Source organism: Mustelus asterias, chromosome 5 (genome assembly GCF_964213995.1).
Source record: "Mustelus asterias chromosome 5, sMusAst1.hap1.1, whole genome shotgun sequence".
Classification (NCBI taxonomy): domain Eukaryota; kingdom Metazoa; phylum Chordata; class Chondrichthyes; order Carcharhiniformes; family Triakidae; genus Mustelus; species Mustelus asterias.
In genome coordinates, this window is record NC_135805.1 from 85,362,005 (window position 1) to 85,386,771 (window position 24,767).

Genomic DNA, 24,767 nt, shown 5'->3' on the forward strand with positions numbered 1-24,767 from the left:
GTTTAATCTCAGTTGTTTGGATTCAGTATCAGTTGTTTGGGTTTAATCTCAGTTATTTGGGTTTAATCTCAGTTGTTGTGGATTTAATCTCAGTTGTTTGGATTTAATCTCAGTTGTTTGGATTTAATCTCAGTTGTTTGGGTTTAATCTCAGTTGTTGTGGATTTAATCTCAGTTGTTTGGGTTTAATCTCAGTTGTTTGGGTTTAATCTCAGTTGTTTGGGTTTAATCTCAGTTGTTTGGATTTAATATCAGTTGTTTGGATTTAATATCAGTTGTTTGGGTTTAATATCAGTTGTTTGGGTTTAATATCAGTTGTTCTGGGTTTAATCTCAGTTGTTTGGGTTTAATATCAGTTGTTTGGGTTTAATCTCAGTTGTTAATATCAGGGATTTGTTCCCAGGAGCAGGCTGAGGGTAAGAGAGTGGGTTTTCTGACTTTAATTAATTATTTATTTTTTTGTTTCCTTACACTCTTATTAACTTTTCACTGTCTTACTTGACATAAAGTGTCCAGTATGAGTGTGAAACCAGTGTGTTGTTCCCAGTGTAGGATGTGGGAGGTCCTGGAGGCATCTGGCCTCCCGGACATCCACATCTGTGAGGGGTGTGTCGAGCTGCGGTTCCTGAGGGACCGTGTTAGGGAGCTGGAACTGCAGCTCGAGGATCTTAGGCTGATGAGGGAGAATGAGGAGGTGATAGACAAGAGCTATCATCAGGTGGTCACACCAGGGCAACGGGAGGAGGCCAAGTGGGTGATGGCCAGGAAGGGTAAGGCTAGGGTGGTTGAGAGCACCCCAGTGGATTTGCCCCTGCACAACAAGTACTCCTGCTTGAGTACTGCTGGGGGGGACAGCCCGCCTGGGGGGAGCAGCAGTGGCCGTGTCTCCGCAGTGGAGTCCAGCCCTGTAACTCAGAGGGCTAAGGAAAAGAGGAGGAAGGCGGTATTAATCGGGGACTCGATGGTGAAGGGGACAGACAGGCGTTTCTGCGGAGGTAGGCGGGATTCTCGCATGGTGGTCTGCCTCCCTGGGGCCGGGATCCAGGATGTCGCTAGTCGCGTCCCGGAAATCCTGAGGTGGGAGGGAGAGGAGCCTGAGGTAGCGGTACATATTGGTACCGCTGATGTGGGTAGGAAGGGAGAAGGGGTCATGAAAAGGGAGTACAGGGAATTAGGGAGACAGCTGAGAAAGAGGAAAGCAAAGGTAGTAATCTCAGGATTACTGCCTGTGCCACGGGAAGGTGAGGGCAGGAATGGAGTGAGGTGGAAGATGAATGTGTGGCTGAGGGACTGGTGCAGGGGGCAGGGATTCAGGTTCCTGGACCATTGGGACCTCTTTAGGGGCAGGGGTGATCTGTATACAAAAAACGGGTGGAACTTGAATCACACGGGGACCAATATCCTGGCCGGTAGGTTGGCTAAGGTTACTGGGGAGAATTTAAACTAGATAGGTTGGGGGGAGGGGAGCTAGAAGAGTTGACTAGGATCAAGGAACTAATTGATGGGGTGGAGGATGCAGGGGTAAGGGGAATTACAAAATTAATGGTAGAGGAGAGGGTGCAAGTGAATGAAGGCGGTAATTTAGATAAGGGAGTAGAGGGAGAGGGTGTTCGCGACTCATCAAAGCGGGTCCAGATAAAAGCTGGAATAAGGACACTTTGCCTGAATGCACGAAGCATTCGGAACAAGGTAAATGAGTTGATGGTGCAAATCAGCACGAGTGGGTACGATCTAGTGGCCATTACAGAAACGTGGCTGAAAGGTGACCAGGACTGGGAGATGAATATCCAGGGGTATCAGGCGTTTAGGAAGAATAGACAGGAAGGAAAAGGTGGTGGGGTCGCGCTATTAATAAGAGATAATATCAGGGTAGTACTGAGGGATGACATAGGCTCTGAGGAACAAAACGTGGAATCATTATGGGTAGAGATGAGGAATAGTAGAGGGAGAAAGACACTAGTAGGTGTGGTATATAGGCCCCCAAATAATAATGTTGAGGTAGGGAGGGCTATAAACAAGCAGATAAGGGATGCGTGTAAAAACGAAACGGCAATAATCATGGGGGACTTCAACATGCACATTGACTGGCAGACTCAAGTCGGTAAGGGTGGAATGGAGGAAGAGTTCTTAGAATGCTGTCGGGATAGTTTCCTTGAACAGCATGTTACGGAACCGACGAGGGAACGAGCTATTTTGGATCTGGTATTGTGTAACGAGGTAGGTAGAATTAAGGATCTTATTGTGAAGGACCCTCTTGGGTCTAGTGACCACAATATGGTCGAATTTCTGATTCAGATGGAAGAGGAGAAAGTTTGGTCCCAAACCAGTGTCCTCTGTTTGAACAGAGGGAAATATGATAGGATGAGGGATGAATTGGCTAAGGTAGACTGGGAGAGCAGGCTGGCAGGTAGGATAGCTGAGGAACAGTGGAGGATTTTTAAGGAGATCCTTTTCAGTTCTCAGCAAAAATATATTCCAGCAAAAAACAAGGATTGTAAGAAAAGGGAGAACCAGCCGTGGATAACGAAGGAAATAAAGGAGAGTATTAAAATAAAAACAGCTGCGTACAGAGTGGCCAAAAATAGTGGAGAAACAAGTGATTGGGAAAAATTTAAGAAACAACAAAGAGAGACTAAGAAAGCGATAAAGAAAGGAAGGATAGACTATGAAGCTAGGCTAGCAATTAATATAAAAAATGATAGTAAAAGTTTTTATAAATATATAAAAAGGAATAGAGTGGCTAGAGTGAATGTTGGACCCTTGGAGGACGAGAGGGGGGAGTTAATAGTGGGAAATGAGGATATGGCTGAGTCTTTAAATAAGTTTTTTGTGTCGGTCTTCACGGTGGAGGACACAAATAGTTTGCCAAATATTAACGATAGAGGGTTGGCAGCAGGAGAAATACTTAATACAATTAATGTTACCAGAGAGGCAGTGCTGGGTAGACTAATGGGACTGAAGGTGGATAAGTCCCCGGGTCCGGATGGAATGCATCCCAGGGTATTGAAAGAAATGTCAGAGGTAATAGTGGATGCGTTAGTGATTATTTATCAAAACTCGTTGCATTCTGGGGTAGTGCCGGTTGATTGGAAAACGGCTAATGTTACGCCGCTGTTTAAAAAAGGAAGGAGACAAAAGGCGGGTAAATATAGGCCGGTCAGCTTAACGTCTGTAGTAGGGAAAATGCTGGAATCCATTATTAAAGAGGAGATAGCAGGGCATCTGGATAGAAATGGTTCGATCAATCAGACGCAGCATGGATTCATGAGGGGAAAGTCGTGCTTGACGAACATGTTGGATTTTTATGAAGATGTGACTAGGGCGGTTGATGGAGGAGAACCGGTGGATGCGGTGTTTTTGGATTTCCAAAAGGCGTTTGATAAGGTGCCCCATAAAAGGCTACTGAAGAAGATTAGGGCACACGGAGTTGGGGGTAGTGTGTTAAAGTGGATTGGGGACTGGCTATCCGACAGGAAGCAAAGAGTCGGAATAAATGGGTGTTTTTCCGGTTGGAGGAAGGTAACTAGTGGCGTGCCGCAGGGATCGGTACTCGGGCCGCAACTATTTACCATTTATATAGATGATCTGGAGGAGGGGACGGAGTGTAGGGTAATGAAGTTGGCAGACGACACAAAGATAAGTGGAAAAGTGAATCGTGTGGAGGACGGAGAAGATCTGCAGAGAGATTTGGACAGGCTGAGTGAGTGGGCGAGGATATGGCAAATGGAGTATAACGTTGAGAAATGCGAGGTTATACACTTTGGAGGAAATAATAACAAATGGGATTACTATCTCAATGGAAACAAATTAAAACATGCTACCGTGCAAAGGGACCTGGGGGTCCTTGTGCATGAGACGCAAAAGCCCAGTCTGCAGGTACAACAGGTGATCAAGAAGGCAAATGGGATGTTGGCCTATATTGCGAAGGGGATAGAATATAAAAGCAGGGATGTCTTGATGCACCTGTACAGGGCATTGGTGAGGCCGCAGCTGGAATACTGTGTGCAGTATTGGTCCCCTTATATGAGGAAGGATATATTGGCATTGGAGGGAGTGCAGAGAAGGTTCACCAGGTTGATACCGGAGATGAGGGGTTTGGATTATGAGGAGAGGCTGAGGAGATTGGGTTTGTACTCGTTGGAGTTTAGAAGGATGAGGGGGGATCTTATGGAGACTTATAAGATAATGCGGGGGCTGGATAGGGTGGAGGCGGAGAGATTCTTTCCACTTAGTAAGGAAGTTAAAACTAGAGGACACAGCCTCAAAATAAAGGGGGGTCGGTTTAAGACAGAGTTGAGGAGGAACTTCTTCTCCCAGAGGGTGGTGAATCTCTGGAATTCTCTGCCCACTGAGGTGGTGGAGGCTACCTCGCTGAATATGTTTAAAGCGCGGATGGATGGATTCCTGATCGGTAAGGGAATTAAGGGTTATGGGGATCAGGCGGGTAAGTGGTACTGATCCACGTCAGATCAGCCATGATCTTATTGAATGGCGGGGCAGGCTCGAGGGGCTAGATGGCCTACTCCTGCTCCTATTTCTTATGTTCTTATGTTCTTAAAATTAGTCATTCAGGACCAATGAAGCTGCTCAACAGCAATAATGAAGTTAGTACACTGTTAAAAACACAGTTACACCTCATTCAAAAAGGTTGAACTTTTTCAAGGGTATTTACAGTAAGACAAATAAGACTGCAGGAGTTCCTCAGGGTAGTGTCCTAGGCTCAACCATCTTCAGCTGCTTCATCAATGACCTTCCCTCACCATAAGGTCAGAGTTGAGGATGTTTGCTGATGATCGCACAATGTTCAGTACCATTTGCAACTCCTCAGATACTGAAGCAGTCCATGTCCAAATGCAGCAAAACTTGACAATACCCAGGCTTGGGGTGACAAGTGGCAAGTAACATTCATGCCACACAAGTGCCAGGCAATGACCATTCCCAACGAGAGCGGATCTAGCCATCACCCCATGACATTCAAAGGCATTACCATTGCTGAATCCACCACTATCACCATCCAGGGTGAACATTGACCATTGATCAGACATATATCCATATAAATATTGTGGCTGCAGCAGGTCAGAGGCTAGGAATTCTGTGACGAGTAATTCACCTGACTCCTCAAAGTCTGTCCTCCATCTGCCATCTACAAGGCACAAGTCAGGAGTGTAATGGAATACTCTCCATTTGCCTGGATGGGTGCAGCTCCAACAGTACTAAAGAAGGTTGACACCAATGGACAAAGCAACCCAATTGATTTGATACCACTTCCATAAACATTCACTCCCTCCACCACTGATGAACAGTGACATCATGTGTATCATCTACAAGATGCATTGCAGGAACTAACCAAGGCTTCTTGGGCAGCACCTTCCAATTCCATGACCTCTCCCATCTTGAAGGGTAAGGGCAGCAGATACCCGGGAACACCACCACCAGTCGCTTACCAGCCTGGCTTGAAACTATATTTATCTGTTCCTTCACTGTCACTGGGTCAAAATCCTTGAACTTCCCTCTCTAACAGCAGGGTGTACCTACAGCTAGGGGACTGCAGCGGTTCAAGAAGGCAGCTCACCACTGCCTTTTTGAGGGCAACTCGGAATGGGCAATAAATACTGGCCTAGCCAGCAACACCCACGTTCCATAAATGAATAAAATAAAAAGTTTGGAGACTTTAACAATGCTCTCTCTGGCAAAATATAGATTTCCGCCACAATGGAGAGCCTCTGCATTGTAGAGAAAATAATGGAACTGCCCGAAAATCGCAATTCTCACCGTCTTAACACAGCAATTTGCATAAGGGCGAGGCATAGCTTGGCAATGGGCATGAGCCATGGGCAGTGTGGGTAGCGGCATGAGGTGGCATGGGTTGGCATCAATGGGGTGTGTTGAGGGCTGGAAGGCTGTGTTAATGTTTTATTCTTTATTATTAAGCTTCAGGCACAGTGTCCGATTTCTGAGGTAGACATCTGCTCACCTGCCTCTTTACCCAGCAGCCTCCTCAGTTCGTCTGGGTTGCCCAGCCTGACTAACCGGCCCCCCCCCCATGTTTAAAGATCGGGTTCACTGTCCCAGGAATTCTCCTGTCTACGCACCCCACCCAGGAACAAATATCTGGGCCCTAGAGTCACTGACAGCAGCTTCTGGATTTTTGTGTTTAACTGCTCACATATGTATACTCCAGAAGTTGGTGCCGGTTTCCAAGGAATAATTATGACAAATGCTGATAGTTTAGCCGTCAATTATTACTGCAAAATCCGGGAAACAGAATCCCTCTATCCCTTTTTACTGCTATTACTAACCATCTTCACATATCTGGGATCCCTTTCTATTATCAATAGCTCTCCCAGTTTCCAGAGCCTTCTCAAATCCTGCCTTCTCAACCACACACTCGGTTACTTCCATTAATCTATTCTCAAAGTGCCTTGTTACCTCTCACTAAATCAAAGGTGCTATACAAATGCAATTTGTTAGATTGCTGTAAGTTGATTAGTACTGATTGTTATGGGGATGGGGAGGGACTATACTCTGCTGTTTCCTGCATTGCCAAAATTGAGGACGACAACTTCATCGTGACTTTAAACACCAACTTCAAGTTGAATGTTCACCAACTTTGATGGAAGAGAAAATATCCTAAGGAGCTCTGAATGCTGCAGTTTCAATATGTGCATTCTGATTGTGGCAGTAACTACCTCACCACTGATGAGTATAAGGGACTTGTCACTAGGGGGTGCTGTTGATTAACTTTTATTGCTTTCAGTGATTAAACTGACACAAATTTAGAATATATAAGAGAGCAGTGGCGGCTGGGGTCATTGAATTTCAAGGCTGAGCTCCACCTCTGCTTCTAAAGTCCCGTGTTCCTCTGTTTCTATTTATTAGTAGGGGCCGCATTTGCATTACCAAGTGAGTAGCTTAAGTCGGGAAATTTCTTGACTCGCCAGACTTGACCTGGTACAAAGTACCCCAAAATGGGGGGAGGGGAGTTTAGCGAGTGCAGAATGCAGCCAGGCCTACCTATCCCCGATTCCCAAAGCACAGCATAGGTGGCCACGGGAGTAGATGGCTACTGAGCCCTGCCTCAGTTCTAACCTCATAGCTCCTCATATACTTCCCATGCCAACTCATGCTGCCCACCCACTCTGCCGTGCCATCTCATCCACTCCCCATGCCACCTCCATTGCAACTTAAACAGTATCCTCTATGGGCAGACCTCAGGAACCTTGTGGAGATGAGAAAAAAAGTAACTTCAAATAATCTAATGCAGCTCTTACTCATACACACTTGATTGTGACAAAAACTCCCATTCAAAAAAAACTAAAGTTTTTCAATCTCCCCAAGAGGCTAATCTCTTATAAAGTCAAGCAAACTTCTATTCAGACCCCACATCAAAGAGCACCTTTAAACTGTCAATCAAACAGTGAATTTAGAACCTCTTGCTGAGATAATTGTAACTTTTTAAACTCAGGCAAGTATTCGTAATGACAGAATAGTAGCTCTTTGGGAAATTCCAACAAAGATAAAGACCTATGATGGGGTGCGTCACCATTAGCTGCCACTGCTCTGGTGAGCTGCTGATCTCTGGTTGGCAGCTCTCGGTGATGGGATTTCCACCCTGCGGTCCTTGATCCTGGGAAAGGCCTGTCACTGGCCAGTTAAGTGACTTTTAATGCCTCTCTCTGATTCTTCAGCTGGCAGGAATGCTACCTACACTATTCATTTACTGTATTCCTGAAGGCATCAGCAAATACAAGGTACACCAGGCAGCCTCTGAGCGACTTGAAGCCATTGAAGGAGTCCATTTCCAATTTGCATTGGTATTTCATGCAGAGCATGGAGACTGTTCAGTCCCGTGTGGACCAAATGGTTATTTCCATGAACAAAATAGTAGCGCACATCATGATGGAGCCTCTGGTGGCCATTCGCACTGTTGCTGTAGACATTCAGAAAGCTGCTTTCTGGTGTACCACCATTATTTAAAGGCACCTACTGTTCATGACATCTACATGGAATCCTGTCCAACGTGATTGAGCACAGCTGGTGCAGGACACATGCTTCCTTCATGTTGGACACTGGTCACATTCTGCTGAATAGAAATTCCAACTGAGTCCATTAACACAGCTTTAATGATTTGTTTATTGGTAATTCATTCATCAGTACTTTAACCATGGCAAAAAGATTAGGTTGACCCAAAGGGAATAAGTATTTGTGCAATGTAATCATATGACCCATATGTGCAAACAGTTTTCAGTTGCCAGCAGACATGTGGCTTAACCAGATCCTGGATTAAGTTGCACAGAGGGGTTGGATCTATTCCAATTACATTCAAAATTGATCTTGTTCCTTTATAGCTGATTGTGCTGGCAATCATACGTGCACTTTTTTGTGTCCATAAACAAACTATCGAGTGGGAACTGGAACAGCCTTAGGAAATGCAGTACAAAGTTGTAAAGATCCCAGTACTTAAATGGTATGTTTATTTAAAATTAAGCTACTTCAGAAGGCAGGAAAATGTCTGGCTTGTCAGTGTTCTCATCATTCCTGAGGATTGAATCGGCTTCTGTCTTTAGACATTATCTTTTTTAGTAGATCCTTCCAGCATTGCCATGTCCCGGAGCACTTTGGAATTTTTGGACACCTTCACTGTCTGGAAGCAAATGCTTATTTTAGAATACTTAGTGGAATGTCTTGTTTATGTCCTGTGCTCTATTCAGTAGACTAGAATGTTAGTGATAAGTTTCTCCTTGAAGTTTAGATTAATGTCATCCGTACTGCACCTGTAGTAAGGCAAACCCAGGGAGTGTGGGCTGCAGCAGGAGAGAAATTAAACAGACAGCACTGTAGTATCTGCACTCACTGCAGGCAGATATGTGACAAATTACAAATAACTACATCTCCGATGGCACTAACACACAGCAACAATAAGAGAATAGATATCACTTATCAAGGCTCCATAAAGTCTTGAGGAGCCATTGTGCCTCTAGAAAACTCATCAAATATCAGGGAGATGGGGCAATTAACATACCATCGAAATTAGTTTGACAAACGCAACGCTTTGATATTGTAAACAGGTAGACAGGAGATGTCCAGAAAACAATTAAAGTTAAAGCACACAGGACAATGGATTTGCATAATGTGATCAAAAGCAGAACTGTAAGCAATCTGATGACCCAATCGAAAAATGTAGCACTTTGTAATGCAAAGAAAATACGAATATGTAAGAACCGATGATTAGCAGAGTAGCTCGGAAGCAAGCTGTAATTACAGGGAGTTCTGCTCTCCCTCATGCATGTTGAATAAAGCCATTTTTGTTGAAGTTCTACATGGTCTGGGAAGACTCAGTTCATTCATTCCCCCCTACAGCACTCAAGGTTAATATAGATGCAGTGGGAAATTAGTTGGTGCTGTTGACTATATGGGTCTAAAGTGTCCTTGGGATAGAATAGGTGTTCTTTTTCAAGATGACTAAAACACAGAACCCTCGGGAAATGTGTTATGACTTTTCTAGGAGGAAGTGGAACCCAAAGTGGAAATGGAAATATCTCCTACAGATTTTATACTGCAGCCAGTTTGAGGTCAACATCAGTGATGTTGCCATTTGAATGGAATGTCGGCAGTTGGATTTTAGGAAGCGAAATACAACATATTTGAATTATCTCATTTTTAACATCTTTCGTCATTGAGGTGACCATAAAACACTAGAAACAGCTACAGGAATACGCTAAATAGTCCCTTGAACCTGTTCTGCCATTCAGTAAACTCACCAAAACTCCACATACCTGCTCAAGCCTTGTATGTTCTTTATTCTCTTCGGCTCCAAAACTCTGTCAACCTTAGCCTTCAAATGTAATCATCAACTGAACATCCACAGCATCGGGGTGGAGAATTCTAAACATTCTCAATCCTCTGAGTGAAAACTTTCTCGTCATCTCAGTCTTCAATAGCTGACCATTTAGCCTTGGACTATGTCTCTTAGTTCTATCCTCTCCATATCTACCTTGTCAAGCCCTTAATTATTTTGTATGTTTCAAAAAGATCACCTCTAATACTTCTAAAATTTAGGAAAAATAAGAAGTCTACTCAACCCCTACTCATGTGCAACCCTCTCATGCCAGGAATCAATCCATTGAAAGTTCCCGCACACCTTGCAACCCATTGAGTATGGAGGGCAAAACAGTGCACGGTATTCCATGTATGGCTTCACCAAAACCCTTTAGTCAAATCTCTTTTTGAGGTGCAAGCATTGTTCATGATGCTTGTTCCAAAGAGAGTCGTGCAATGTTGGTCTGAGTAATCGGAAGATCTCCTATGGGGTTGCTTGGAGTCAGTGGACTGGTCAGTATTTGAAAACTCTGCGACCAGCCTGAACGAGTACGCCACTACAGTAACTGACTTCATTAGTAAGTGTGTAGAAGACTGTGTGCCAAAGAAGCAAATCCGTGTGTTCCCCAACCGGTAACCATGAATGAACAGGGACATCCTCTGTTTGCTGAAGTCCAGGTCTGAGGCGTTCAAGTCAGGCGACACTGACCTAAACAAGAAAGCCAGATATGATCTAAGGAAATCCATCAAAGACGTCAAAAGACAATACCGGGCCAAGCTAGAGACCCCGGCTGGCCACACCGACCCCGGCCGACTATGGCAAGGTCTGCAAGACATAACAGGCTACAAGATGAAGGCATGTAAAATCGCCGGCTCCAACGCACCCCTCCCTGATGAGCTCAATGCATTCTACACCCGTTTTGAGCAAGAGGTCAGCGAGAGCATGCCCTCCACCCTGGAAGCCCTGGATGAACCTAAATCTGGGGTCACCATTGCAGATGTCAGAGCAGCTTTCTTGAAGGTCAATCCACGGAAAGCAACTGGCCCGGATGGGGTACCTGGACGTGCACTCAGATCCTGTGTGAATCAGCTGGTGGAGGTATTCACAGACATCTTCAACCTCTATTTACAACAATTTGAGGTCCCTATCTGCTTCAAGAAGACGACCATCATCCCGGTATCTAAGAAAAACCAAGCAGAGTGTCTTAATGACTATCAGCCGGTGGTTCTGACATCCATCATTATGAAGTGCTTTGAAAGGTTAGTCATGGCACAAATCAATTCCAGCCTCCCAGACTACCTGGATCCACTACGGTTTGCCTACCGCCGCAACAGGTCCACAGCAGATGCCATTTCCCAGGCCCTACACTCAACCCTGGATAACAAGGACACCTATGTCAGACTCTTATTTATTGACTACAGCTCAGCCTTCAACACTATTATTCCCACGAAACACATCTCCAAACTCCGTGGCCTGGGCCTCGGCACCTGCCTCTGCGACTGGATCCTGAACTTCCTCTCAGAGCACAATCAGTAAGGATAGGCAACAATACCTCCTCCACGATCATCCTCAACACCGGTGCCCCACAAGGCTGTGTTTTCAGCCCCCGACTATACTCCTTATACACCTATGACTGTACGGCCAAATTCCCCTCCAATTCGATTTTCAAGTTTGTTGATGACACCACCGTAGTGGGACAGATCTCAAACAATGACAAGAAAGAGTACAGGAATGCGATAGCGAATCTGGTGAACTGGTGCGGCAACAATAATCTCCCTCAATGTTAACAAAACGAAGGAGATTGTCATTGACTTCAGGAAGCATAAAGGAGAACATGCCCCTGTCTACATCAATGTGGACGAAGTAGAAAGGGTCGAGAGCTTCAAGTTTTTAGGTGTCCAGTTCACCAACAGCCTGTCCTGGTCCCCCCATGCCGACACCATAGTTAAGAAAGCCCACCAAAGTGTTTACTTTCTCAGAAGACTAAGGAAATTTGGCATGTCAGCTACGACTCTCATCAACTTTTAAAGATACACCATAGAAAGCATTCTTTCTGGTTGTATCACAGCTTGGTCTGGCACCTGCTCTGCCCAAGACCACAAGGCACTACAAAAGGTTGTGAATGTAGCCCAATCCATCACGCAAACCAGCCTCCCATCCGTTGACTTTGTCTACACTTCCTGCTGCCTCGGCAAAGCAGCCAGCATAATTAAGGACCCCATGCACCCTGGACATTTTCTCTTCCACCTTCTTCCTTTGGGAAAAAGATACAAAAGTCTGAGGTCACGTACGAACCGACTCAAGAACAGCTTCTTCCCTGCTGCTGTCAGACTTTTGAATGGACTGACCTTGCATTAAGTTGATCTTTCTCTACACCCTAGCTATGACTGTAACACTGCATTCTGCACTCTCATTTCCTTCTCTATGAACGGTATGTTTTGTCTGTATAGCGCACAAGAAACAATACGTTTCACTGAATGTTAATACGTGACAATAATAAATCAAATCAAAATCACTTATTTGTTGATTATCTTCCACATGTTTTCCAGTTTTACTATCTATTATATCTAGTTTGTATCCTTTATTAACCTTTTCTTTGGAAATGTTCTAGACACTAAATTCAACCAGGTTTTACTCGGTCATCTTTCCTGTTAAGATATTTTGAATATGCATTTATTTATACGTTTGTTTTATCTTCAGTTGTCAGCATGAGTATCGAATATCTGGATTATATTTATGTTTTTAACCTTTATGAAAAACTTATAGTCACAAATCTGATGAGCTATTTTCCCGTTAACATTGAAAAGGTCCTTCATTTATTTCATTAAAAAAACAGTTAACTTTGGAGGAATGGGAATTTATGATTGGTAACAGAAGCATGGATATCAGTAAGCAAAAGTATAGTTTTTCAAAGAGAGGGTAAAATGTGACAGGAACCAAGCAGATAATCGGCATCAAAAATTCTGTGTGGTTATTGCCCAATTTTAAGAATTTGACGCAGCTCAGAGAAGTTGTATGTTCTGAGCTTTGCTTCGGAATCTTACTGTTGTTAAGGTTAAATAATAATGTTTGCCTTGCTCATTTTTAGACTTGGGGACTGAAGTAAGGAGATAGTTGAACTTGGTAACTAGCATCATTCACGTAGTACCCTATTTCATTCCAACCGCAGAGCTGGATAGTTGATTAAAGGTTCACAAATAGGAATTCTCCGAGCCTCTCCTTTAGTGTTGCCCAAATGAATTTGTTCGATTTGAGGCTTTAGTCAACTCTCGTCACAGACCGTCTTATTCCTGTCTAAATGTTCTGGGTTTTTGTTTTTGACAGGCTCACCAGGGGCTGAAGATAAAACTAAATTCAGCCTTGAAGAAAAATCTAAGTCTTCCAAGAAACGTGTTCACTACCAGAAATTCACCAAAGGTGAGATCGAGTCGATAGAGTACAAAAGCAACATAGTGCAAGTTCTGGAAATCTAAAATAAAAATAGAAAATGTTCGAAGTACTCAGCAGGCCCAGCAACATGTATGGAGAGTGAATGTTTCAGGTTCATCAGAACGGTCTGGGACTCAAAACTAGGACCAAAATGTGGCATCGTGTGATTGATACCATACTTGTCCAAATGTTGGCATTTGAGTTACAAATGTTGCTATATTCCAAGTACTAGTGCTATGATATTTTCTAATTAAGAAGATTTGTAGTTAGTGTATGTGGTATGATATGCTTCAGTGTAAATTACGGGCATGTTATGGTTATTTGTATTTGCTGTGAGAAATATATTTTTTATATGCAAACATGTCAGAATTAGTAATTACAAAATACTTGGGCAAACATTTTTCCTGAGGAGCTCGCTCCACTCCCACCCTCCCTATAAGTCTAATTATGATTGAAAGATTGGAAATTTTGTCTTAATATTTTACAGGTAACTTGGAGAGTTTGCAATGATTTCAGAGTTGAAAGAGCACTTGAGGATCTGGCTCTGCAATTTCAGATGTTGCTTGTAAAAGATAATTACCATTTTTATTTTTTTGAACATTCATTTTCCACTTGGGAAAAATTATTGAAGGAAAATGTATAAGTGACACCTAAGCTTTGATGCTATTTGGAGTTTTAGCTTATGAATTTAATTTTTAATTTGAGAATTTATTCATCATCAACACCACTTGTAAGATAGATGTTATATCGTCAGTCATGCAATAGTTTTGAGTTCCCAGGAAATATGGACCACAACAATCTCTTGCGCTCAGGATATTTTGCTATTAATAATTAATCAGATAATTAATTTTCCTCAACAGTGTATAATAGGATACTTCAATTAATGAAAAGAAAGCGAATGAATCTAAATAAACAACACCCTCGTAGAAACGATTATATAAATATATGATTTAATGTGAAAATGGTTATGTAGTTTTGGAAAAAGGTACTATGCTGTTTCTGCTTTTTGAGACCCTGGTTATTTTTTCACAAATCTTTGGTCTATGATCGCTGTTTTGTGCTCATCTGTAACCCTGATGAGAAACAAGGGAATACACTTAGCAAAATTGTTCATTCAGCCCAGATAAGAAGTCAGAGAGCTTCATAGCATTACCGGATAGATGGGAATTTCCAGTTTCCCTCAAGGGATCTCACTCAACAATGGATGGATCAAAACTAGAAAAATGTACTTGAAGCTCTGGGGTCTCCACTGTGTGTTGGGTAATATAATTAAATTGATGTACCATTAGTTTGCCTCTGCTCCACAAAAGTAGGTTAAGATGAAGAAGATGCTTTGGCCTGTTTGATGTCTTTGTTACAGGACAGTCGTTCTACATCTTTTCCTTTGATTATGTAGAGATTTCTTAAATAAGTCCATTGTTCTGGTTATTTGCTAACCTTAACACAAAGCATTGAAACTTTCAGAAGATGGTTTGGTTTTGTGAATGTCAAGACTGGGATTGGAGTTCTGACACTTCTAAATGAAAGCACAAGACGATCTCTCTGATTGTTTACAAAAGCTAGATACATTTATATTTCATAACAATGATAATAAGTGTTCATTGTTCATACAAGTGTTCATACAGCCCTCTATATGAGACAGGACAGTGTACTTCTGATCATCCCCCCCTCCCCACCACAATTAGCAAGAACAGGAGCTCTATCTCACAGAGAAAATTATGGCCCAGACCTTTGGATCGTTGGATTGCTGCTACATCTGTAAATTGTCCTTACTCTCACTGCTACCAGGGTTTTTCCAATCCTGACTTTCACTGAAAAGCACAGCACAGCATCCCTCCGGGAACTCTGTCAAAGCGGACTAGAGTTGGGTGGAGCCAGGACACAGTCCCCTTTTACAGCACCAGCTGCTGTTTAGTAAGTTTAAAGATCCAGTTTGAATATTTGTGAATGGGTGAGCTGGGTAGGGGGCAACTGGGTGAGTGGGAAGTTAGAGTGCAAATCAAATAGTTGGGAGAGGTGGGAAGGAAGATACTGGGTTAAATGGGTAATAATTGGACTGTCAGGAGGATTGGTAATGTTGATGGGAGGGATAGTCGTCGGATGGTTGGGCTCGATAATCGTCGGATGGTTGAGGTGGATTGTCGTCAGATGGTTGTGAGGGATGGCCAGAAGGATAGTTGGGTGGTCAATAGATGTAGCTGGCTTGGACAGGATGTTGGATAGGAGAGGGAGTAAGGTTGGAAGAGCTAGTTGGGTGGGGTCGGGAGGTAGTTTGGGGGGGAATACGGTGGTCAGTTGTGCCGTTACCCAAGGTGTTAGAGCATCTTTTAACCTGTAACTTTCCTAGGGAGCTATTCCGGTAATTACAGCGGAACTGTCTGAACTCTGACTCAGAACTCAGAGTTGGAGACTTCTCTGGAAGGCCCGGGCAGCAGAGGACTTGCCCATCGGAATTTGAAACTTCTCAGGCAATTCCCATGTGGGTCCACATATTAGGACTTCTGCAGGTCCTGACGCACATCTTCAGCCGTACATCCGGGATGGGGCTCTGATAATCCAGAGGCCAGAAGATTTGGCCCATGTCTTCGTGCTGTCCATTGATGATCCAACGCATCATGTTGCCGAGTGGGAAAATGGTGCAGTCATTTATAGCTTTTTGCACTTCGGATTTATATCTATCTAAAAGGAATTTCCAAATGAATGACAATCAAAACGTAGTAATTATTTTTTACTTAGCTAAGCATTTGACACAGAAATGCGTTGAATAGAACCTATTTGTTTCCATCTAGGATTATGTTTAAACCTAAAACGTTCAGATGGAATGATGGCTGTTATGTGACTCTAAAGAGGCCAACAAAGTTCAGATGGGTTTGAGAAGTTACTGCATGATTTTTAATTGGCATTGACATTTTATAAACAGTTCTATTATTTAAATATTTGGATTGTAGGAAAGGATCTATCTTCCCGAAGTTCAACAGATCTTGCCTGCATTTTTGGAAAGCGTAGCAAAAGTGTCAAAGGATCCAGAGATCAGGAAGAGCAAGTGAATGTAAGATCTTTTACTTTTAATCATTAATGTACGTACAAGAACTTTCCTTATTTCCCTTTCTCCATCACATTTTTATTTACAGCTACATATGATATTTACAAAGCTCTTTTCTAGCTAAATAAATACTCCCCTCTCCTTTGAAGTGCGCTTTGTGGCATGAAATCACATTTATGAAAGGGTTGTGATTAGGTAAATTCGGATAAGTTGTTTCCACTGGTTAGTGAAAGGGGACGCAAGTTTAAGATAATTAAAAGAGTTGACGGAAAATGGAAGAAAACTTCTCTTTTACAAGGAGGATGGTTGAAATGTGAGATTCTGCTGCAAGTTATTGTGAAGGACTCTATGAATTCTACTGGAAAACCTGTTTGTTGCTTGAGGATATTAAAGGGTACGGAGAGCAAAGGAAAGTGGGATTAGATTAATGTAAAGGGAAAACATCTGAACAGACTTGATGGGCTGAATGGTCTATGTCTGTGCTAATAGACAATGGGCTATTTAGCCTTTTTAAGTAAATCTAATTTTTACCTTTTGGAAGTGATCTTGCTGCTTATTTGAGCAAGGCTTATCTTTATTTGCATTAAAGACAAACAACTGCTATAATTTCTCCTCGTCCAGGAAAACAAAAATGGAAGCATCTATAAGGTTCCCAAAGCCGATAAAAGTATTGAAAGATACTGAATTAAAAATTGCAAATGTGCTTGCTTGTTGTTCACGTATTCAAATAGAAATCCTGCTCCATGTTTTTCATTCCATCAGTTCCTATCAAATTAAACTTCCTGAAACTCGGAGAGTTTTTCCCTCACTTGGTTCAGACACCATTTCCTTCCTTTTCCAGCTGCGTTTCCTGATACAGCCTTATCACCGGAGAAAATAATGTTGAATAGACAGGAGCTTGGCTTAGACCATTCGCAAGCTTTATAATTAAACAATATGTTCCTGAAGGAAAATTGAGATGTGGGGGTGGGGTGTCTCCTGTTCGGTTTAGGTACACGGAGCTCTTACAATTCAAAATAATTCATTCTGATGTCTTGGCATAACTCAAGATGTATAGTGCATCTTACGCCCGCATATGGTGGAACTTAAACTCAATAAAACTTCTGGAAAATTGTCAATTGTCATTAAAAACCCATCTGGTTCATTAATGTCCTTTAGAGAAGGAAACCTGCCGTCCTTACTTGGTCTTGTCTGTATGTGACTCCTCATCCACAGCAATGTGGTTCACTCTTAATTTCCCTCTGAAATGGCCTAGCAAACCACTCAGTTGTATTCAACGGCTACAAAGGAAACAAAAAAGAATGAGACTGGACAGACTGCCCAGCATCGACCTAGATACCAGAAACAAGAATGGAAAACCGATCCAGCAAAGTCCTTCCTGTTAACATCTGGGGGCTTTTTCCAAAATTGGGAGAGCTGCCTCACAGATGAGTCAAGCAACAGCCTGATATAGTCATATTCATGGAATCATACTTTAGAGATAATGTTCCACACACGACCGTTACTGTTCCTGGGTATGTCCTGTCCCGCCGGCAGGACAGGCCCAGCAGAGATGACTACACAGTGATATACAGTTGGGAGTCCTCAACATTGAGTCTGGATCCCATGAAGTCTCATGGCACCAGGTTAAACATGGGCAAGAAAAGCTCCTGCTGATTATCATGTATTCCACCCCCTGAGCTGATGAATCTGCTCCTCCATATTGAACACCACTTGGAGGAAGCACTGAGGGTGGAAAGGGTGTAGAATGTACTCTGGGTAGGGAACTTCAATGCCCATCACCAAGACCCAGCTGGCCGAGTCCTAAAGGACAAAGCTGCTGGACTGAGTCTGCAGCAGGTCGTGAGGAAACCAACAAGAAGGAAAAATATACATGACCTTATCTTCACCAACCTGCCTGCCGCAGATGCAGCTGTCCATGACAGTATCGGTGGGGATGACCACCATACAGTCCCTGTGGAAACAAAGTCCCTCTTCACATTGAAAATAACGTCCATCGTTTTGTGTGCCACTACTACCATGCTAGATTTGGAACTGATTTAGCAACTCAAGATTAGGCATCCATGAGGCGCTGTGGGACAGCAACAGCAGCAGAATTGTACTCTACCACAATCTGCAACCTCATGGCCTGGCATATCCCCCACTCTAACATTACCACCACCAAGCTAGAGGATCAACCCTGGTTCAATAAAGAATGTAGGAGGGCATGCCAGGAGCAACTCCAGGCCCACCAAAAGATGAGGTATCAACCTGGTGAAGCTATAACACAGGACTACTTGCGTGCCAAACAGCTTAAGCAGTAAATAATAGGTAGAGCTAAGTAATCCCATAACCAATGGATCCGATCTAAGGTCTGCAGTCTTGCCACATACAGCTATGAATCAACTCACTGGAGGAGGAGGCTCCACAAATATCCTCATCCTTAATGATGGAGGAGATCAGCAAATCAGTGCAAAAGATAAGGCTGCAGCATTCATAACAATATTCAACCAGAAGTGCCGAGTGGCTAATCCATCTTGGCCCCCTCTAGAGGTCCCAGCATCACAGATGTTAGTCTTCAGCCAATGCAATTCACTCCACGTGACGTCAAAAAATGGCTGAAGGCACTGGATACTGCAAAGGCCCTGACAACATTCCAGCAGAAGTACTGAAGATTTGTGCTCCAGAACTTGCCACGCCCCTAGCGAAGTTGTTCCAGTACAGCTACAACACTGGCATTTACCTGACAATGTGGAAAATTGCCCAGTTATGTCCTGTACACAAAAAGCAAAAATGCCTGTTTTCTGAGAATTCTGTTTTCAACCTATCCTGGGTGATCACGTGGTGATCGTCCATGTGGGCAGAGCAGGAAAACGGCTCTTTGGTTGTCGAAATTGGAGTGATTCAAACTCAGGACAGTGTACGAGGAACGAACAGGACAATCGATTGTGAGAGAGACAATTTCTCAGTCAAACACAGGCACACACATGATCTGGCAAGAGGGCTAAATCATGTGAATTCCTGACCGGGTTGCTGACCCTGGAATTGGAGTGCCAATGCTTCCTTTTTCTCGTGGCCCTGGCATTACAGAAGCCTTCAAGAGCTGACTTAAATCTTTGCCCTAATTTTCAAATTCCTGCATGCTGGCTTTTAACTTTCTGGTTTATGCTATGATCCTTTTTTTAAAAAACTATTTTGCCACGAGTTCAGTGATTTGATTTAAAATAAATGGAGCTGTCAGAAATTCCGATTGGTAGGGTGCCGGTAACACACTTTTAATCATAGTTTGTTACCTCAGGTCAGATGTACAATGTTTAAATATAGCTTAAATATAGTAAGCCTTGTGCTGTATTGTGTTGATGCATAACCTAACATGGTTAGAATTTCAATAACCAAAACCGATCAAATTATGGTAGAGGAGAATATTGTTACAGAGTCAAGAAAAATTCTCAAGGCTTTTATTCATACATGATGTAACTGCACTATAAATTGTATTTTGTCCTTTCCCATGGTTATTGATAAACCTGTGTTATGTTGATGGGCTTAGCTGGCAAAATAATGTTGTTTAGTTAAAATATAACATTTGTATTTTAACACTTCTAACTGGGTATTTCTTCCTACAATATATCAGATGCACATATGATTCAACTGGTGCTTCACAGGAACCAAGGGCTTTGTGTGAGGTACTGCTCATCATTAATTAGTTTGGGGATTGGCACAAGGTTCATTTGTGGAGACGTCACAGCTGAGTGCAAACTTCAGGCTGAATTGCCCATCATGGTGTTGGGGCTTCTGCCTCTGAAGGAAGAGACCCTGCATCTGAGAGCCACTGGCCAGTCAGAGAGCTGACAGCTCTTTAGTCCTATATATCCCTCCATTCCCATCCTATTCATGTATTTGTCAAGATGCCCCTTAAAAGTCACTATCGTATCTGCTTCCACTAACTCCCCGGGCAGGGAATTTTACTTTTGCCAATTATTTTAAATTCGTACCCTCTAGTTATTGACCCACTTGTCAGAGGAAATGGTTTCCCCCTATCAGAACCTCTCATAATTTTGAATACCTCTATCGTTCTGCCTTTCAATGTTTGCAGGAGAACAATCCTAGCTTCTCTACACTGTCCAAATAACTGAACCTCTTCATCCCTGGTGATATCCCAGGGAAAATCTTTGCCCTCTCCAAAGCTGTGACATCCTTCCTAAAGTGTCGTTTTCAGAATTGCACATCATACTCCAGCAGAGGCCTAATCAGTGATTTGTGAAGATTTGGCATAGCTGTCTTGTTTGTATTTAATATCCCTATTTACAAAGCCAATTATCTCAGACACTTGGGTTATCGATCTGAAATAATAACTCTGTTTCTCTCTGCAAACCTTGTTTCACCTGCTGAGTAGTTCCAGCATTTCTGTTTTATCCCAGACCCTTCCTTAGCCATCTTATCAACTATCCCTGCCACCTTCAAGGATTTATGAATATGCACCCCGGATCCCTCTGCCCTTGCACCCCTCAAAATAGTTCAATTTATATTATACTGCCTCTCCTTGTTCTTCCTCACAAAGTGCATAATTTCACAGTGACCCACATCAAATTGCATCTACCATGTGAATTTTCACCAGTCTAGGTCCTTTTGAGGTCCGCTACAATCTTGTTCTGTTTGTTAGATAGCCAAGTTGTCTATCATGTGTGAACTTCAAAATTTTACAATGGAAACCCATTGCCTACCACCCTTTAGTCCATAAAATATCACTTTGCTACAGCTCTCTGCCTCCTCCTACTCCTTAACCAATTATGTATCTAAATTACCACCATCTCTTTTATACTATATGCTTCTTTTTACAAATAGATCAAGATGCCTTTTGAAAATCTATATATATAATACTTGCTGCACTACCGTCATTGCTCTTTCCACATACTAAGGGTCGGGGTGACATAGTGGTATTGTCACTGGACTTGTAATGCAGAGACCCAGGGTAATACTCCAGGGACCCGGGTTTGAATCCCACCACAACGTATGGTGAGAATTGAATTCAGCAAACAAATCTGGAGTTAAAAGTCTAATGATTACCATAAACCATTGTTGATTGTCATAAAAACCCATCTGGTTCACTAATGCTCTTTAGGGAAGGAAACCTGCTGTTCTTGCGTGGTCTGACTCCAGGTCAAAAGCAATGTGGTTGACTCTTAAATGGCCTAGCAAGCCACTCAGTTCAAGGGCAATTAGGGATGAGCAATAAATATTGGCTCGACCTGTGATGCCCACATCCCATGAATGGATAAGAAAAACTAGTTAATCAAATTAGTCAGACGTGATTTACCCTTTTAGGATCTGTGTTGACAGTACCTTATTAACTCTTGCAGAGTAAATTTCCTTCAGTTATTTCTACTCAATTATTTAACTGATCAGTTTTACTGTCAAGTACTGATGTGCTGATGGTTTCAAGTTATTGCAATCACTGGTTTTACATTTAACATTGATCTGAAACTGACGAGTAAGCTCTTGCAATGTTAAGGTGCAGTAATAAGTCTGCACTGTGAAAGTCAGGTTGCATTTTATGAACCGCGCTGGTGTATTTGATTCGGGCGGGCGGGCGGGGTGGGGGGGGGGGATTGGGGTCCATAAGATAGAGCGGGTGGCCGTCCCGTCAACCTCTGACCTGGCAGTATTATGGTGGGTGGGAAAGGTGTTGGGCAGCCTGCTCACCCTTAGACCTATTGAGGCCCAGAAGTGGCCAGTTAATAACCAATTAAGGACTTAATTCTGCTTCCACCGCTATTTTATTTGTGGTGGAGGAAGGCGGAGCCCTGATTTTCACTCTATACTGCCGGGGAAAGAAATGGGGTACCTCAATGAGCAGCGTTCCTGCAGGCCATTGGAAGAACTCCTCCAAGAAGATCAGACTCCCCCTTTAACTCAGCTCCTCAAACCCAATCAGCTCACTAGGATGGGACATTCTCCCTGATAGGGGCAGAAGTCCCACTTAGAAGCAGCCTTAAGTGATTCAGTGTATTGTCGCTGTGTGACAGTCGACTTCTGAGTTGACGGGCTCAAGACAGACTTTTCTTTCAGGGAGCCTGGGAATACAGTTGCCACATAAAATCCAGACCTTTGCTTCAGGTAAGAGTTCCTTTTTCCTGCCAATTCCGTCCTCACCTGAAGAGTTTGAGCGGTTACTGGGCGCTGATTTCAGGAGAGCTGGTTGCTCTCCAGTCTTTAGCCCAAGTGACCGCGTTTGATTGACAATGTTTACATACACTAGTTGGCTGGTTATTCAGACGAGGGGTTTGGGGGAAGCCGGATATCTGGCTCTGCCTAACCTTTTTTTGGTTAGCTCGTTCTCTAACCGGGTGCACTTGAGGGCAATTGTTAACCCTTTACTGATCTGACCAGGGCAGCAGTGGTTAAACCTTGTGGTTGAGCCTTCAGGCAAACAAAGATTCTTTCCTAGTGCACACTTAAACAGAAATAACTTTGATTGATGCGATGCTTTGTCATTCTGATTATGTAGCCAATATGAAAGGCACAGGTGTTCGATGAAACCATAGTTACAATGCAATTACAGGAGGTGTTAAAATGGAGCCACCTTAGTGGTACAGGAAATCTCCACTTAGGCCATTATTGTTAATATGTCAATAAATCTATGCCTATTTAAAGGCATTCCCTTTAAATGATTGTATATGACAATGTGGAGCTGTTTTCGAATTCAATAACAAGTAAGCTGAAACAAAAGGGAAGAAGGAAGCAATGAGTTATAGTTATGAAGTGTTGTGTTTTTTTAAAGTTTAAAATTTATATGTGAGATTTGCTCACACCAAATGCAAAACCTTCTGCTGTATTCTTATAGCAAGTCATACTGACTTCCTATTTATTGTAAGAAAAATTATGGTCAACAATTTAGAGGTTCTGTGGGAAAATGGATAAAACTATCGACTGTGATTCAAAAATACTTTAAAGCTCCATGTAATAAATACAGAATTTGGTTTATCCAGACACTGATGCAACAACCTTGATTAGTTTTTCTTTTAATTCCTTAATTCTATTTAATTTATACCTATTTTTGTTGTATTTTTGAAGTTGCACATGCAAGCTTCAGGACAGGAAAACGTGACGGTAACATTGCAGTAGTTTCTAAATATTCCACTCACCCCTTCCCTTGGATCATATGCTTAGGCGTTTTAATCTAAGGGCGGAATTTTCCACTCATGAAGGTGGTGGGCGGGTGTGGCAGCGCCTATCCTGCTGCTTAGAATGGTGGGAACCCACGCTTGGAAGCCCATTAGTTACGTACAGGCAAGTATTGGACCGACTCAACGTGACGGATCGGGGGGCTGATTCGTCAGCCCGCTCACTATTGGCTGGCAGGGTCAACGATCCGGGTCACCACATTTAAACACCATTTGAACATGTACGTCTCACTCACTGCAGCTCCCCTGTCTCCAGGACACGTGCAGAGTTGTCTTCCACCCAGGAGAAGGCAGCACTCTGTTTCAGCCATCAGGCCCGCACGGCCTTGATCAGTAGAGTGCGGGTCCCTATGCACTGACTCTGCACACCAAGCTGTGCACTGTTCCCACTGAGCACACAACCCCTACCCCTCCCTGGAGCTTCCAATGAATACTCCAGCAGCATGCCCCCAGCACCCCATGACTGTCTCCTACGGAACACAAGACTTTAATAATTACATGTATTACGATCCCATTTGGTGTTGCTACTGGATAGGAAGGTGCCCGAATGGAACCCTGGCTCAAAAGTCCGTAACATTCATTTTTCTTTAGAAATCGTGGATCACAGAGCCACAGGACTGCCAATCAACTTTTACCAAAAAGAAAAATCTGTTAAACATGAAAAGTTTGACTATAATACAATGTGGGGGGAGCATGGGGTGGACAGACTTCAGGGTAAGAGGTCAGACATTGGTTTGGGGGGGGGGGGGGGGGGGGGGGAGGTGGTGGGCGGACGTCTGAGTCTTCAAATAGTTGCACCGAAGTTAGCAGTACATATCCTGGTCACTTCTCCCTCCCGCCAGCAGAGACAGAGAAGAACGTGCAGATGCTGCACTCGTGTGGGTCTCTCTTGCTTGATGCAGCGAAACTGGATTGACCGCATCTCTGGACATGTGCCTGGCCAAAATCTATAGAAATCCTGAGCTGACGAAGCATCAGGGCCCCCCCCTCGTGATCTACCTGGTTGAGCTCAAAGGAATACGAAGTACTATGTTTGGCACTGGCTTGGTTGCAGGAGATGTGGGAAGGTTGACATAATTGGACATCAGCCTTTCTTTTTGGGCTCCACTCCAGTCTTTTTGTCAGGGTTTACTTCCTAAACCATTAACGCTCCCGAAGTATTTACAAGGCAATGAATCTATTTGCCTATAGTTGGGAATTTGGTTCATGAGTGACTGGGCATGTCCACATGCCAGTCAGCCTTCACACACTGACCTGTTGGACACACCATCTGACAAAAGGGCGGAACTCAAAAAATCAAATCCACTGGCATTGCT

The 24,767-nt window shown here is 43.2% G+C and overlaps 1 protein-coding gene across 1 annotated transcript in view; it reads left to right on the plus strand.

Annotated features, from left to right (window-relative positions):
- Positions 1-24,767, plus strand: part of pinx1 (PIN2 (TERF1) interacting telomerase inhibitor 1) — a 78,330-nt gene that overhangs the window by 13,687 nt on the left and 39,876 nt on the right. The window contains exons 5-6 of the mRNA XM_078212950.1: positions 13,144-13,236; positions 16,197-16,297. Of these exons, the coding sequence (XP_078069076.1) occupies positions 13,144-13,236; positions 16,197-16,297 (194 nt within the window). The remainder of the gene's footprint in view (positions 1-13,143; positions 13,237-16,196; positions 16,298-24,767) is intronic.